This window comes from Typopeltis vanoorti, chromosome 10 (assembly GCF_054136105.1).
Source record: "Typopeltis vanoorti isolate ZY-2024b chromosome 10, IOZ_Tvanoo_1.0, whole genome shotgun sequence".
Classification (NCBI taxonomy): Eukaryota; Metazoa; Arthropoda; class Arachnida; order Uropygi; family Thelyphonidae; genus Typopeltis; species Typopeltis vanoorti.
In genome coordinates, this window is record NC_143558.1 from 73,675,033 (window position 1) to 73,692,329 (window position 17,297).

The 17,297-nt window shown below is 39.8% G+C and overlaps 1 protein-coding gene across 1 annotated transcript in view; it reads right to left on the reverse strand.

Moving 5' to 3' along the window:
* LOC150102509 (cilia- and flagella-associated protein 61-like) overlaps positions 1–17,297 on the reverse strand; it is a 509,206-nt gene that overhangs the window by 331,290 nt on the left and 160,619 nt on the right. The window contains exon 8 of the mRNA XM_090399377.1: positions 15,228–15,466. Coding sequence (XP_090255503.1) covers positions 15,228–15,466 — 239 coding nt within the window. The remainder of the gene's footprint in view (positions 1–15,227; positions 15,467–17,297) is intronic.

Genomic DNA, 17,297 nt, shown 5'->3' on the forward strand with positions numbered 1-17,297 from the left:
CCCCAACAAAGCGTGCAAGAGAAACGGAATCACAGGAAAAGAAAAAAGCGAAACAAAGCAGCATAATGTCATCGGAGGACGAAACAGAGACCACAGGTCAACGTCGAACAATAGGCGCAACGCCCTTCGACAATGACGTTGCAATGTTAGAGAGCCTACCCCCAGTAATGATCAATTGGCACAACCCCAAGTCCACGAAATGGACTCTGACGAAGACAGGGACTCTACAGACAGGCTCGTCATTGTCTCGGATGCTCAAAGTGCAACCAGCTCCGACGAGGAACCAGAACCGGCCTTCATAAAACAAACACCAGATAACATCCCCCCCCCTCATTCTAACACCACCACCATGGAAGTTAAAATCGCAACTTTAAACACTAACGGACTACGCAACTCCTTTGCGCAAAGCGTTGTCTGGAGGCTAATGTTAACACACAAAATTAATATCCTCCTGATACAAGAAACCCATTTCTATAAGCACTAGGACGTGGAGAGCTTCTCGAGAAGCTATCCGGTCACCAGCTACTGGTGCTTCGGGGATGCTTACTCGCGAGGGGTGGGGATACTAATTCTCCCCCCAATCGCGGGGGGGTTCTTCAACGTCCAAAAAGACGCCACAGGACGCCTAGTAACGGTGGACTGGAAGTACGGTGGCCGTACCACCCGACTGGCTGCAGTTTATGCCCCGAACAATCCATACCACAGAACTGGTCTCTTCTCTGCCCTTGAAAACTATCTCCTGGGAGCAGAACACCTAATAGTTGCAGGAGACTGGAACTGTGTGGAAGACACACATGTAGACAAAATCGGTGGGAATCCAAACAACGGAACTGGCGGCATTGATGCTTTAAAACGATGCTGTATTAATTTTGAACTCGTCGATATCTGGAGGCGGAATAACCCCTCCAAAGTAGAAACTACGTGGTGCCGCGGCCAGATAGCGACAAGACTAGACAGGGTGTACGTGTCCCAAAACTTGGAACAATATGTTCAGAGGATACGTCACACTGCAGTGCACAACATGACAACCGACCACAAAATGGTCATACTCAAAATCACGCTCCCAGAGGTTATGGAAAAAGCCAGAGGGCCTTGGAGGCTTCCTCCCACCTTTCCCAGTCTTTTTAGCGACCAGCTACAGAACCTCTGTGAGAGATGGACAAACACCAACTGGGACTGGGAAAACTGGCTGAGCTTCAAGTGGCAGGCTAGGGAACTGTTCCAAAAATGCGGGCACGAAAGGGCCTTCCAACAACGCAAACGGCTGAGGGATCTCTACAGGGAACTCGGCTGGTACCGGACAAACGAACGGAGCGGAGTTCCCTGCGGACATCTTATCAGGCAAGTAGAAATAGAGCTGCAGCAAGAGCGGCAGAGTAGAGTCGAAGACCTCGATTTTCGAACGAGACTCTATCTCAGAAATTTGGAAACACCTTCCGCCGCATTCTACAACCAACAACGGGTGGCGGCTAATGATGAGAAAACGATTCACCAGATCGAGGAGAAGGGCCAAATTTTATGCTCAACCAACGAAATACTCAGTCACTTTCATCAGCAGTATATCGGTATCTTCTCTGACTGGCAGGGCACTGATGACTTCAGTGAGTGGGACGCAACACGTTTTCCCGATCATCTTCGAACGAGATTTTCGAACGAGACTCTATCTCAGAAATTTGGAAACACCTTCCGCCGCATTCTACAACCAACAACGGGTGGCGGCTAATGATGAGAAAACGATTCACCAGATCGAGGAGAAGGGCCAAATTTTATGCTCAACCAACGAAATACTCAGTCACTTTCATCAGCAGTATATCGGTATCTTCTCTGACTGGCAGGGCACTGATGACTTCAGTGAGTGGGACGCAACACGTTTTCCCGATCATCTTAGTGCCCTGCAGGACAGGCCGATAACTGCAGCTGAATTAAAGGCCACGTGCAGAATGATGAAAACAAAGAAGACCCCAGGGCCAGACGGACTGGGGATAGAATTCTATAGATCTATCTGGGAATTTGCATTGGCAGCGTTAATAAACATCTTTAACGAATTCCTCACTTCGGGAAACATCCTCGAGGAATTCGTTAAGAGCCACACCATCTTTATCCCCAAGAAAGACCGAGATCGGACTTTGTCGAATAAGTGGCGTCCAATCTCCCTAACCAACGTAGACTACAAGATTTTTGCAAAAATTATCTGCACGCGCCTTAAGGGCGGTATCGAAAATATAATAACAAGCTCACAGGTCTACGGGATCCCCGGTAGATCTATGGAACTCAATCTCTTCTTGTTAAGAGACTTGATCAGACTGGCTAAGGAAAAAAAATACCCCCTGGCACTTCTCTCCACCGACCTGGAGAAAGCGTTTGACAGCATCAACCACAGGTACTTGCAGAACATCCTACAAAAAACAGGCGTGGGCCCGAGACTTCAGCGTACAATTAAAAACATGTACGCGGAAGCCACGACCCAACTATCTATTAATGGGTTTCTGACAGAACCAATCCGCATAAAGAGAGGGGTTAGGCAGGGCTGCCCGCTAAGCCCTCTCCTCTTCTCCCTAGTATTAGAACCCCTAATCAAAAGAATTGATAACACCCCCGCAATTAACGGTATTCCACTGCCCCAAGGCTCCAGACAATGCAAAATAGTGGCATATGCGGACGATGTAGTGGCTACACTCAGAGACTCTGAGTCCATCTACATCTATCTGCACACGCTGCAAAAATTCAGCATAGTCAGTGGTCTTCGCGTTAACGCACAAAAAACCAAAATCAAAAGTTTCAGAAATTTCCATAGCACTGGACTTCCCTACGGTTTAACACTACAGACACAGCCCCTAACTATACTAGGCGTGCCCTTTTCAGACACCCTAGCACTACCAATCCAAAATTTGCAGGAGACAAGCAGGGAAAGGATAAGGCTGTTCAAACCAACCTTCTTCTCCTTTTATGGCAGAGCGACAGTAATAAAAACAATCGTCACCCCAATGCTGATGCACACTGTCAATATCACAGGCATCACACTGGCACAAGAAAATAAGTTATCAAAAGAACTCCTGGATTTCTTCTGGAATGGGAGAAAACGAGAAGTAAGGAAAGAATACCTACAACTCAAACAGGAAGAAGGGGGTTATGCTCTGCCCGATCACAAAAGCTTGCTACAAGCAAACACGTTCAAAACCGTACAGAAGGCCTTAAACTCCAACCACATTTCTGGCCTACTAATTAGATATTTTATAGGACTTTTCCTCCCCCTCTTTGGGATCACGGACTATGCTGGACCCCGCGCAAGGGGGGTGCCCAAGTGGTACCGTACAGTAGTGAAATCGATCACAACACTCAGAGACAGAGGAATAGCAATCCTCACGCACAAACCCAAAGCAGTATACTGTTATTTCTTCCAGCTTTCCAGGCGTGATACACCCAATCTTAGTACAAATAATGAAATTCTCTTCAGAAACATCAAAAATAGCTGGGGACAGCCTTTTCATCGGGATCTAGCCTGGAGAATAGCCTACGGGCGGCTCCCAGTGAAACAGGTGAAATCCTGGTATGCACCTAACCCGTGCGACCCATTCTGCGATGTCTGCCAGGACGTGGAAACGGTGGACCACTTCTTTTATTTTTGCCCACCAGCCCAACGCATCTGGCGGAGACTCAGCACAGCATTGGGAATCCCCATGCTAACAGTAGAAGAGGTCATATGACTACAATTCCCGCCACCAGTCAAAAAAACCCAAAAGTTCGCTATCTTCCTAATCAATGTACTAAAATATCACATCTGGAAAGTACGGAAAAAATCCCAGGTACGAGACGCAAATTTAATGTATGCAAGAATAAGAAAAGGTTTCTTTTTCTACTTACCCAAATTTCTTGCACAAGAAAGACACTTACTAGGAGACTTTAAATTTGTGAATCAATACTGCAAACCACCGACAATATGCTTTCTTATACAGGGACACATCAGGCCCTGTATATCTCTTTAGAACCCAAAAAAACCCACCATTCCCCCCACCCCAGGAAAAAGAATAACCACTCTGTCTCCCCTAGCCACAAAGCTTTCGCTGGCACGGTTTCTTTACTCCAAACAAGGGGGGGGGAGAGCTGAGAACCCGGGCGGCGAAGGCTTACTGCGAGGCGGTGCCGCTCCTCGTGAGCGGCATCTCCCGGGCCAGTCTCTTCCCCATTCTAAGTCCCAATGGTACCAGGTATACACGTTCCTCAGTAAGTTCCTCTTCATTCCTACTTACCGGACCTTAAGTCCTGTTATTTTAGATTTAAAATAAATATTTAAATAAGTCCTATTATTTACATCTTGTCTTTAAAAAAAAAAAAAAATTATTTACCTGGAATAAAAATAAGGATATTATATCTAGTAACATAAAAAGAACCTCCATTAATACTGGAGTAAATCATTACTTTAGATAAAATAATATGTGAACTATAGACAAAAGTCTATGTTTAACCTTTTTCTGAACAGGTAAATTGAGATTATATGTCACAGACCAATTAGCCAATAAGGCTAAACAGGTTGACTGAGGCCTCTTTTTACCTCCTACTATCCTACTCTATCTTATATCATACTCCTCTTTTACTGTCTGCTGATCCTCAGCATGCTTTATTCTCCAAAGGCCAATGATGAGAGACATGAACTCCCATTCTACCTCAATAAAGGTCGAAACTAGTCTGGGTAGTGGCCCTTCCCTTAATGCATAACATTAGACATATCCGCAAGGAGATGTGTTTTGCATTATAGGAGATACTGAGACAGGAGTGTTGGTAGCTTGCTCCACCTTTGCAACGAGTTGCCCTGGTGTTGTACCACCTTACCCCAGTCCTGAAGATACTTTCAGGCGCAAACTTTGTTTGCTCACACTTGGATAAAGGATTAAACTAAATTTATTATAATATGTGTGTGTTTGTTTTGTCATGGATTTAAAAAATAAAATAAATACATATATCTTAAAACATACACACGTTTTGTTTTTTCAGATAGAGCATTATTTTCTGAGAGTGAAATTTGTTGTTCTGAACTGAAATGATTTACTGAAGCAAAAAATAAAAAAATAAAAAATAAATAAATATATATATCTTAAAACACACACACGTTTTGTTTTTTCAGATGGAGCATTATTTTCTGAGAGTGAAATTTTTTGCTCTGATAGATAAACTTCAAAGACAGATATTCCAGAAACTAAAGATCAATTGTTTCAGTAGGATAGAAATATATTTACGAAAAAATATTTTGTTCCACTCGGGAATCTAACGATCAAAGAGGATTCGTTCTTCGTATATTTATTTCAACCTCTGGTTAACAGTGCTTTAGAAGACGTAAATATAAAACCAGACAACATTGGAGTGCTGACACTTAAAAGAATCCTTTGGAGGAAAATTTCAGTATGAAGTCAGTAAGAATGTAAAGTGTTCATGCTGTTCTATCACAGTATCCTTTACACCCTTCTTGAGAGTATATCTATCAGGAATGGGATGATGATAGTAATAATAGTGTAAGAGATATATATAAGAATTTGAAAAAACAACTCTACTAAATGAGGATGTTATGTAGGCAGCAAATGCAGCAGGATTGCTGAAGCAACGAATGTCCATTTTACTAAGAGCTCTCAACCTGGCGTATGCAACGTGGAGCTTAATGCTACCTCTACACTGCATGAAGAAACTCAGGAGTGTGTGTGTGTGTGTGTGTGTGTGTGTGTGTGTGAAGAGGAGGTATCAGAGTTGTTGCATAAGCATCATAAGAATTTTGCAATAGGGGCTGATGGGATACCAGTACAGATGCTAAAAGAAAGAGTTTCAGCTTAACTGGCAGTGCCTTTGACCTGGCTGAATAATTTAAGTCTCATAACAGGAGAGGAAAGAACATAAGATAATCCAATTGCATAAGGATGGCGTAAAGACTGATGTATTTAACTACTGGCTTAGCAGTATCTGTGGAGTGGTGGTGAAGATTTTGGAAATTTGGTAAGTACTTGCATACAGAAATGGGTTGACAGACAATCTATATTTTGCAATGAACTGAATGGTGTACAGTGTTTGTAACTATATCATTACCGTTTCTGTCCTCACACTACAAAAGTAATGAACTCCACTCAACTAACCATTAACTTCCCTTAATGTATACTGCTATGCATTAAGGGAAGACTCACTACCCAGAGGTGGTGATACTAAGGTGGAAGTAATGCAGGAGTCATATCACCATATACCAGTTGCCAACACCTTATTATTAAAATTCCTTGGATTAGAGATAGTTGATGGAAGTCTTTTCACTTGGCTATGTTACCAATTATATATTTGGTTTAATCTTTTATCCAGGTGTAAGCAAATAAAGTTTGCACCAGAAGTATTTTCAGGACTGGGGCAACTCGTGGTAAGAGTGGTATCCACCTTAGTATCACCACCTCTGGGTCTGGCTCCCACTGATGAGACCTCAATAAAGGTACCACCTTTATCACAAGTTGCCCCAGTCCTGAAAATACTTCAGGCACAAACTTTGTTTGCTTACACCTGGATAAAGGATTAAACCAAATATATAATTGGTAGCATAGACAAGCAAAAAAACTTCCATTAACTGTCTCTAATCCAGAGAATTTTGATAATAAGGTGTTGACACCTTTTGGCAACTGGTATATGGTGATATGACTTCTGCATTACTTCCACCTTAGTATCACCACCTCTGGGTCTGGTTCCCACTGACAAGACCTCAATAAAGGTCGAAACCGGTCTGGGTAGTGACCCCCTTCCCTTAATGTATACTGCTATGCATTAAGGGAAGGGTCACAAGGAGATGTGCTTTGCATTATGGGATACTAAGGCAAGTTATCAGAACTTATACCACCTTTACCACAAGTTGTACCAGTCCTGAAAATACTTCAGGTGCAAACTTTGTTTGCTTACACTTGGATAAAGGATTAACAAAATATATAATTGGTAGAATAGCCAAGTGAAAAAACTTCCATCAACTATGTTCTATCTCTGTCTTCCTTCACTCTATAAAAATCTCTTCTGCATTAATCTGATACACACCCCCTCATGAACTTATATGTCTTAATGATATCATTCCTCCTTCTCTCCACCAGTCTGCACAGAGAGCATTCTCATGATATCCAACATTCCAATTTCTTCATCATTATTCTTTGGATTCCTTCTAAAATCTCTACTTCCTGGATACTCAACTAACCAAATCTGCACAGAGTAACTAAAGTCAGCTTATCGAAATTTTGAAAAAGGCACTATAGCATCTTCTTTCTTTCTTTCTGCATGCTGACGTAGTCCCTAATGTATATCATTGTATATTCCCAATGTATCCTCTCAATTTATGTCCTTATCCAGCATCACCCAAGTTCACCTATCTCCTACAACTCTTTTATCACATCCACACTAAAGTGAATATGATCCTTTTAGTTCACTTTAAGAAAGCTAACAGGCTTAAGGCATTTTAATTATGCTGCTTTAAGCAGGTTGTTATTACAACAGCAATGTGCAAATAACAAAATGAAGACCTGCATCCAGTTTGTGATGTAACCCCATTTAGACTATAAAAAGCAATAAAAAGCTAGATTTATAAAAAGAAATATGTTGCATTTAAAACATTTAATATCCTTGTCCTTCATATAATGGCTTATCTTAATATTTGAAAATCTTGAATCTCCATTTAAATTAAACAGACCTAAGTTGGCATTCAGTAACGTTATCTTTGCTAGCTATCATCATGTCATAATAATGGTATTTTTCAGAGTGATTACCTGAAATAACACAATGTCAAGGAGAAGTACAAGCTATACCATATTATGCACAGCAAAAAGTTAATTTCTTTCACAATATCATTATACAAATTTTGCAGAGATTTCATTATCATAATCAATTTCCTGATATGTACCTACAAGAAGGTGTTCAGACTACATGATTGATGTTGACAATTTAACCCTTCAGTCATGACTGACTCTTGGTAGGCAAGTGTTCTTGCCACAAAGCATTTCTGATGAGATTTTTACAGGGTAGTTCACCACTGCTTTCATCCCGCCCCATTTTATCTGGCCTTGGGACCGGCATATAACAGAAGTTGGATATTAGATTAGTACATTGTATTGGAGACTGGCTATCTGATAGGTATCAACAAGTTGTGAATGGGGGAGTGATATCCAGGAAAAGGAAAGTCACTAGTGGAGTGCCTCAGGAGTCTTTTTGGGACCATTACTGTTTTATTTGTATATTAACGATATAGGTAAAGATTTGGATGGAGGTATTCAGTTGTTTGCAGATGATGCAAAGTTGGGACGAATCATGAAGAGTAGTGAAGATGTTGTGGCCTTACAAGAAGACTTGAATAAATTGAGTGAGTGGGTATGGAAATGGAGATACGAGTACAATGCTGCAAAATGTAAGGTAATTAAGTATGGTAAGGTAATGTAAGGTAATTAGCATAATTAAGGTACGGTTTTAAAATTTGGAAAACAAAGATGGGATGCAGAATTTATGCTTGGTGAGGATATATTGTTGGAGGTGGAAGAAATAAGGGATCTGGGGGTGATGGTGGATAAGGATCTGAAATTTAGGGGAAACAAAGCCAAAATTGTGAAGACAACCCAAAGGCTTCTGGGAATGATGTGGAGGACACTGACGTGTAGAAGTAGGGAGATTCTTGTTCTGTTGTATAAGGCTTTGATTAGGCCACACATAGACTATTGCCCAGATTTGGTCACCTGTTTTTCAGAAGGATGAAGAGATGTTGGAAAGGGTCCAAAGGCAATTGACTAAGGTAGTTTCTAACCTCTGGAATGTCGAGTATGAGGAAAGATTGAGAAGATGTAATTTGCAGAGGCTGGTGGACAGGAGGAAGAGGGGAGATATTATGGAGACCGACAAGTTGGTAACGGGTTGTTATAGGATCAATGCTGGAGAAGTTCTACAGAAAATAGGGAGATCGGGGAAGAACCAGAGGTCATCCCCGGAAACTGTATAAAGAGGGTGTGAGTAGGGGAGTGAGAGGCAAGTTTTTTTCATGCAGAGTTGTGAATGACTGGAATGCCTTGCCTGAGAGTGTGGTGTCTGCAAGGAGTTTCAGTGTGTTTAAGACACGGTATGATGAGATTTGTGTGTGATAAAAGGACTTCCCAGATGAGTCTTTCACTCCATGAAGTCTTGGGGTAATAATAATAATAATAATAATAATAATAATAATAATATAACTGACAAATCAGGCCTATGGCTGGATCATAAGTATTCATGGCTGAAAATCCATCTGTGTTCATGGGGCTGGTTTGCCTGTTCTGAGGGATGAAAAACCTGAGTTTCCAGGTGAAAAAAACTCTCTACCTCCACATGAGACCAACTAGCTCACCTTTACTTGAAAGAGACTAGATAAAGGTTCCTCGTGTCATGGATGGGAATCGAACCCAGGTCATTCTGACCTGGGTTCGATTCCCATCCATGATATGAGAAAAAGGGCTTCATCTATACCGACTGAGCTACGGGGGCTCTACTACACGATTAAGTTTACATCATTATTAATTTCCTGTAAGTTCCTTGAGGGTTTTTGGAAGTTTTTTTTTCCCCCTACCTTGGTAAGACTATAATAAATTTAATTTAATCCTTTATCCAAGTGTAAGCAACAAAGTTTGAGCCTGAAGTATCTTCAGGACTGAGGCAACTCGTGGTAAAGGTGGACCAGCTCTCATCACTACCTGTCTTAGTATCTCCCATAATGCAAAGCACATCTCCTTGCAGACATGTATAATGCTATGCATTAAGGGAAAGGCCACTACCCAGACCAGTTTCGACTTTTACTGAGGTCTCGTCAGTGGGAGCCAGACCCAGAGGTGGTGATACTAAGGTGGAAGCAATGGAGAAGTCATATTTACCTATATGAGTTTATTAAAAGGTGTTCAATAAAAGTCAAAACTGGTCTGGGTAGTGGCCCTTCCCTTAATGAATAGCATTATACATGTCTGCAAGGAGATGTGCTTTGCATTATGGGTGCTACTAAGACAAGTAGTGATGAGAGCTTGGTCCACCTTTACCACGAGTTGCCTCAGTCCTGAAGATACTTCAGGTACAAACTTTGTTTGCTTACACTTGGATAAAGGATTAAACTAAATTTATTATAATCTAACCAAGTAGGAAAAAACTTCCAACATCTTTCTCTCAATCCAGAGTAATTTAATAAAAAAGGTGAGACACCTTTTGGCAACTTGTATAGGTAAATATGACTTCTCCATTGCTTCACCTTTAGTATCAGCACCTCTGCGTCTGGCTCCCACTGACAGACCTCAATAAAGGTCGAAACCGGTCTGGGTAGTGGCCCTTCCCCTTAATGCATAGCATTAAACATGTCTGTAAGGAGATGTGTGTTTCATTATGGGAGATACTAAGACAAGGAGTGATGAGAGCTTGGTCCACCTTTACTATGAGTTGCCTCAGTCCTGAAGATACTTCAGGCACAAACTTTGTTTGCTTACCCTTGGATAAAGGATTAAACTAAATTTATTGTTTCTTAAGGGTCAAAGCCAAATAACTGGAGGGAGACCTCCACATCAGCTTTCAGGAATGCAGAGAACCAACTGGGGCTACTGACCTAATGTCCAATCTTCATCTTCACATGGTGTGTCCCGTTAGTAGGTATCTACTGGGTACTGAACGAACGAGGATGGGCTATCAATTTAGGACAGCTGACCAAATTGTACATTTACTGGCTTAAACTACAAATGCTTATGATGGTACAAAATTATGAGATTTCATGCTGGCTGGGGTGTCGCCTGGTTAAGCAAGGCCTCTGCTGTTTTCATCAGGGAACCAGCGGAAACAGTGAAAAAGCTACTGGAACAAGCTCCAAATCAACATTTAGAAAAAGAAGAATAAAACTAACATAAGAAGAACTGGAGATAGGAACCATCATTATAAGGAGTATTAATGGAAAGGAAATCGAACTTGCAGAAGAACTGGAGGAGTACCACGTGGACATAATTAGCATTAGTGAGACAAATGAAACAAAAACAGGTGAGATATTACTAAATAATAAGTATAGGAGGCTATTTTCATGTAATATTGATCAGGGAGAGGAAGGAGTAGCAATAGCATTCAACTGGCTTGGAAAGCAGTTTCAAGTAGTCATGTGATCAAACTTCAAAATGGGGAAAGGGACAATGAAACTTATTTGTGCCTATAGTCTCACAGAAGGTTCTTCCAAGGAAGAAGTGGAAGAGTTTTTTGAGTCATTGGCACAGGCAGCTGGCATAAGGAAAATTGAAAAAGTGGTTCTTGTAGGGGACCTGAACAGGAGAGTGGGAAATGAATCTCAGGCATATAGAAACATGTTGGGAAAATTTGGAGAAAAAGGCAAAGTTAATCATAATGGTAGATATTCACTAGACTTCTGTTCAGGACATGGACTAGTCATTACTAACACCATGTTTTAACATAAAGATGTGCACAAATTCACATGGAGAGAAGACACAATAAATAAGAAAAACTTCATTGACTATGTCATCACTGATAGTGATATAATGAAGCTGGTTCAGGATACAAGAGCATACAGAGGATTCGAGATTGGAAGTGACCATTACTTAGTACTAAGCAGGATAAAAATGGATATTATTATTATTATTATTCAGGCCTCCATGGAGTCAAAAGACTCATCGTGGGAGGTCCTTCCTAAGAACATAAAGTCTGTCAAGACTCATCGAGGGGAGGTCCCCATTAAGAAACACAAAGTCTATCATACCACTCCTTAAACTCATTGACCGTTCTCGCCCTCACCACTCTATCAGGCAATGCATTCCACGGCTCAACCACCCTCCATGCAAAGAAACCACTCCTCACCCTCTTGCTCACAGTTTCCTTTCGTAACTTCCAGGGATGGCCACTTGTCATCACCCCTTCCCGCTGTTCAACCAAGTGAAAGAACTTCCCAGTGTCAACCCTGTAACCACCTCTCAACAGTTTAAAAGTCTCAATGATATCACCTCTCCTTCTTCTATCCGCCAAACTCTGCAGTCCACATTCCCTCAGCCGATCCTCATAACTATCCTTGTACAGTCCTGAAACCCTCTTTGTCATCCGTCTTTGTATCCTTTCCACAGTTAATTTATCCCCTTCAAATCCTGGGGACCAAATCTGAGAACAATAATCCAAGTGTGGTCTGATCAGAGACTTATACAACGGAATGAAAACTCTTTTATCTCTGCAGGTCAGTGTCCTTCTCATAATTGCAGCAATCCTCTGTGTTACCTTCACCACCTTTGCAATATGTCCCCTAAACTTCAGGTTTCTATCAATCATCAACCCCAGATCTCTTGTCTCCTCCACTTCCTCCAGTATAACTCCTCCCATAAAGTATGCAGCATCCCATCGATGTTTCCCAAACCTCAAGACCTTACATTTTGCTGCATTAAACTGACACCCCCATTCATTTGCCCGTCTATCTAGCTTATTCAAATCCTCTTGCAGGGCTACCACATCTGTACTATTACTAATAATCCTTCCCAGCTTCGCATCATCCGCAAACAACTGAATATTCCCATGCAGTCCACTGGCAATGTCATTGATATAAAGGTTAAACAATATAGGTCCTAGTACTGAGCCCTGTGGGACCCCACTTGTAACCCTCTGTCTCCTTGAAACTGCTCCACCATACACAACTCTCTGATACCTATCAGACAGCCAATCCTGAATCCAGTTGACCAATCTGACATCCAGACCCATGTGTTGCAACTTAAATATCAGCTTATCATGTGGCACCCTGTCAAATGCCTTTGCTAAGTCTAAGAAAATTGCAGTATATGCCTTTTCCTCATCTAATGTTCTTGTAACTTTATTATAAAAGGCTAGCATATTGCTAAAACAAGAGCGCCCCTTCACAAATCCATGTTGACTCTCACAGATAACATTACCCTCATCTGCCCAATGCTGTATACGGTCCCTCACTACTTTCTCCAAGATCTTAACAACTACTGATGAATATCACATTGAAAAGAACAGTATGTAAGAAAGTTTTAAAAATAATTAAAGTTAAGCAGCTCTTACAGGTATACAAGAACCAAACCTTGGAGTCTCAGTGGGAAACTCTGAAGAAGGCATTGACTGATTCAGCTTGGCAGGATGTGGTGAAGTTGTATGTAAGGAGAGAAAAATAAGAACACCGTGGCAGACACAGGAATTTAAAGAAGTCTGAGAAAAGAAGAAAGCATACTAAATGTTTCTAGCAAATAAGCCAACAGATGCCCTAAAAGAATACAGAGAAAAATGTAAGTGAGCTAAGCTATATGTAAAAGTAGCTAAACAAAAATCATGGGAAGACTTTGGTAAGAGTATGAAAAATAAATATCAGGAAGGTGGCAAAATGTTCTGCAGGCTATTGAAGAAGATTAGAAACAGAGGACAGAGTACTGTAAAAGGAATCAAAGATGATAAAGGTGACATGAAAACTGAAGATAAAGAAATCCTAGATGTCTGGAGTAATTACTTTGAAAGACTATTAAATGAACCAAGCAGTGACAGAACCATACTAGAAAATTTTCAAGAGGAATGCAAAGAGGTGTACATATTAATACTTGAGGTAGAAAAAGCCATCAAAAACTTAAATGTGGAAAAGCAGCAGGAGTAGATGATATTTGACCAGAAATGCTTACATATGGAGGTATAAAAGTTTTGCAGTGTCTATGCTGCATAATTCAGAGGCCCTGGACAGAAGGCCAAATTCCCAATGATTGGAGTAGAGCTCTCACAGTACCCATTTATAAAAAAAAAAGGGAATCAAGCTGAATGTGAGAATTACAGAGGAATTTCTCTACTGAGTGTTGCAGGTAAGATTTATGAAAGCATACTTGAAAAGAGATTGAAAAAAATTGTGGAAGAGAAACTTGGAGAAGAACAAGCAAGGTTCAGGCCAAATAGAGGTTATCAAGATCAGATTTTCACTTTAAGACAAATAGTTGGGAAATTGTGGGAATATGACAGGTATCTGTCCTTAAGTTTTGTAGATCTGGAAAAGGCATATGAAAAGGCTTTATGCAGATGATACTTGACTCCTAAACACATCTAGTGCAAGTCTCCCGAATTCTTTAACTAAATTGAATAACAGCTGCAACAAATTTGGCATGAAAATGCAAAAGGTTGGTCGATTGGTAGAGCCTCTGCTAATAATGGCTCAGTTAAGTAAGTTTGAGTGTGGTTAGTAGTTGGAAGGGGACAATCATTCAATGTTGTTGGCACACTCTCCCTCGATGAGTCTTTGGACTCCCTGGAGGTGTCAAATAATAATAATAATAATAAAAAGACCCAAACAATGAAAATAGGCAGGAACATAGAAAACTTCAGCTGCAATCTGAATTGTGATCTTATAGAACAAAAAGTTAAAATATTTCAGCTATTTAGGCACAGTTTTTAGTGAAGATAGCAGGTAAAATATGGAAATAATCAACAGAATAAGCAATGATGGTATGGTGGGTAGCCAGCTGAATAAATTTATATAGAATAAGAGAGAAATTAGGCAAAACACCAAACTAGCAGTATACAAGACCATGTTCAAACCAGTTTTAAGTTATGGATCTGAGAGCTGGGTTAGAAATAAAGCACTTGATCAAAGACTAGAGACCACAGTGAGGAGTCTGAGAAAATTTTGGGAGTGAGCTGATGGCATCATGGCAGAATCATATTAAAAATGAAGATATTAGAAAGGAACTTGACATTATCAGCATTCAAGAATGTATCAGCAGAGCTAATCTAATGTGGTATGGCCACTTAAATAGAATGAGTGAGGAAAGGTTAGCAAAACAGGCATTTGTTGCCAAGATGGCAGGAAAGAGACCGAGAGGAAGATCAAGGTCTAGGTGGATTGATTCAGTTAGATCTCTCTTAGAAGAATGAAATGTTAGATATAACAATAAAGGAGTGGTTACAAGTAATAGACCAATCTGGAGGAAAATTGTAAAAAGAAAGATTCCTTCTTTTCTTTGTACATTTTCCCTCTCACCAGGCACAAATGTGATATACATTTTGCAGCCTTTTGTGTATATGGGGGAGAGATGGCAGGTTAATATAAATATAAAATATAATATATATAATTTATAATATTATATATATATTATAAATAAATATAAATATAAAAATTGTTCATTTCCTATGAACAATTTTTTAGATAATTTTTGCAGAGATTCCTTTTAGTGTTTACTGTTTGAAAAACATTATTGTATATTTACTGAAATAGATACAGTGCTTGCCTTTAGATGTTGAAAAATGTTCACCGATCCATCTCAGAGCTACAGCTGCATCCACGTAATTATTTATTGTTAGCAAGTTACTTCTTCTATCAATCATTGACAATCTGCGTACATTTTCTTTAGATCCAGAAGATGTGAGAGGGATGAATCTAAATTTTTGAAACTGACTTCCACAGCACAGTATTAGGAAATCATAGGGGATTTCTGTAATATCATTCACCTTAATAACTTGCATTTCTCTATCAAATAAAAAATACATGCTATAACTAAAACGTTTAGAAATGAGTTTATTATTTGTGAGCAACTTAAAAAAGCATAGTTCTTACTAGTTATATGATACTTAAAAGTGCAAAATGCTATTTTGCATTTTTAATGATTTAAATTTTTATTTTATATTTATATTAACCTGCCCCTCCCCTCCCAAATACACAAAAGGCTGCAAAATGTATACCACATTTGGGCTTGGTGAGAGGTAAAATGAACAGAGGAAAGAAGGAATCAGTTTATATAGGAAAGACAGAGGACCATTCCAAAGGAGGAAGAGAAGTTTGTTATAGGTCTGAAGTTGGAAAGTGAATAGATGTTCACTACATCAATAGCACAAGTTCTTACAATAACAGAAGAAAGATGAGGCCAGTGTAATTGTTTGTAAATTGTGTGCATTTTCTTGCTGGTTTGTTTGTTTAGTGGGATGAAACTCTTCCACTTCCATATAAGATTGGCTAACTCACTTTCAGATGAAAAAAAAAATTATAATGGTTATTTAAATCCTGGATGAGATTTGAACTCAGCTTTTTCTGACCACAGAGGCTCTCTCTCTCTCTCTAGTAGAAAAGTCATAACACCATAAGGCAGAAACAGAATGCCTATACAAAAATGACTGGAGTGAATCTGTGAAGGAAAGGAAAGGGAAGTCATCAATAAATCAGATTGTCTTCTTCTGGATAGCAGAAACTCCCTAGGGATGTTTTTTGGCAGATGACTCCAAATATGTGAGCAGCAAAGGTGGAATTTATTCAGTTAGCAGTAGTACATGTGAGAAGTAGTGTCTTGAGCAGAAAGGGATTATTCGTTCTTTGGAAGCCGAAGAGGAGATGTGTTTTTGGCAGAAAAGTCTAGCAATCCAATAACAGAAATCTCATCTTATTTGTAGTTTCTGAATAGTGGAAAATAAGACAGGACTGTGTTTTAATAGCACTGAAGGTCACAATGTTATCTTCACTCAAACCGAAGAACAGCAAGAAAATTAGAGTTTAAGGTACTGGTTACGGAAGATTTGAAATATGAATTTCTCCTTTTCATTTCATTTGAAGCTTCAATCGAATTATATACTAAAAGATTTCTCAAATAAAGAAGAGAAATAGCACATACTTTCATCAGCAATGCTTTGAATATGATTTGAGGTTAGCGAGATAAGGTCACTTACATAGTGTGTGTGTGTGTGTGTACATAAAAGAGTATAGCCTTTCTATAGTAGAGAAATCTGAGAAGAGAATCTGACATATAGTGAATGTTCAGAGGTGAAATGACCAAACTACAATCTTATGGCACTTTGGTCATTTAGTAAGGTCTCTGTGCTGGACCTAATCGGATGTATTCAAAATGTTGAAAGCAACCATATCAATTGAACCAATCTCATGACTTTACCCAAAGGACGATGGGTGGTGATCTTGAAGATTGACTATGGAATAAGATGAAGAAGCTGACTGAGGTGAAAAAAGTTGGTTATTCATACCATTTCCATAATTTCAGAGACAACTAAATGAGAACAACTGGACTAGTTTGATAGCTGTTTCCTTTTTTATTTGAAATAGGTTCATGTTTTAGAGTAGATATAGGAAAAGTGGGAAAGACTGAAAAGATTACATAAGATAAATTTTAATTGTTGGAAGTTTTTTTCCCACTTGGTTAGACTAAATAAATTTAGTTTAAGCCTTTATCCAAGTGTAAGCAAACAAAGTTTGCACCTTAAGTATCTTCAGGACTGAGGAAACTCGTGGTAAAGGTGGACCAAGCTCTCATTGCTCCTTGTTTTAGTATCTCCCATAATGCAAAGCACATCTCCTTGCA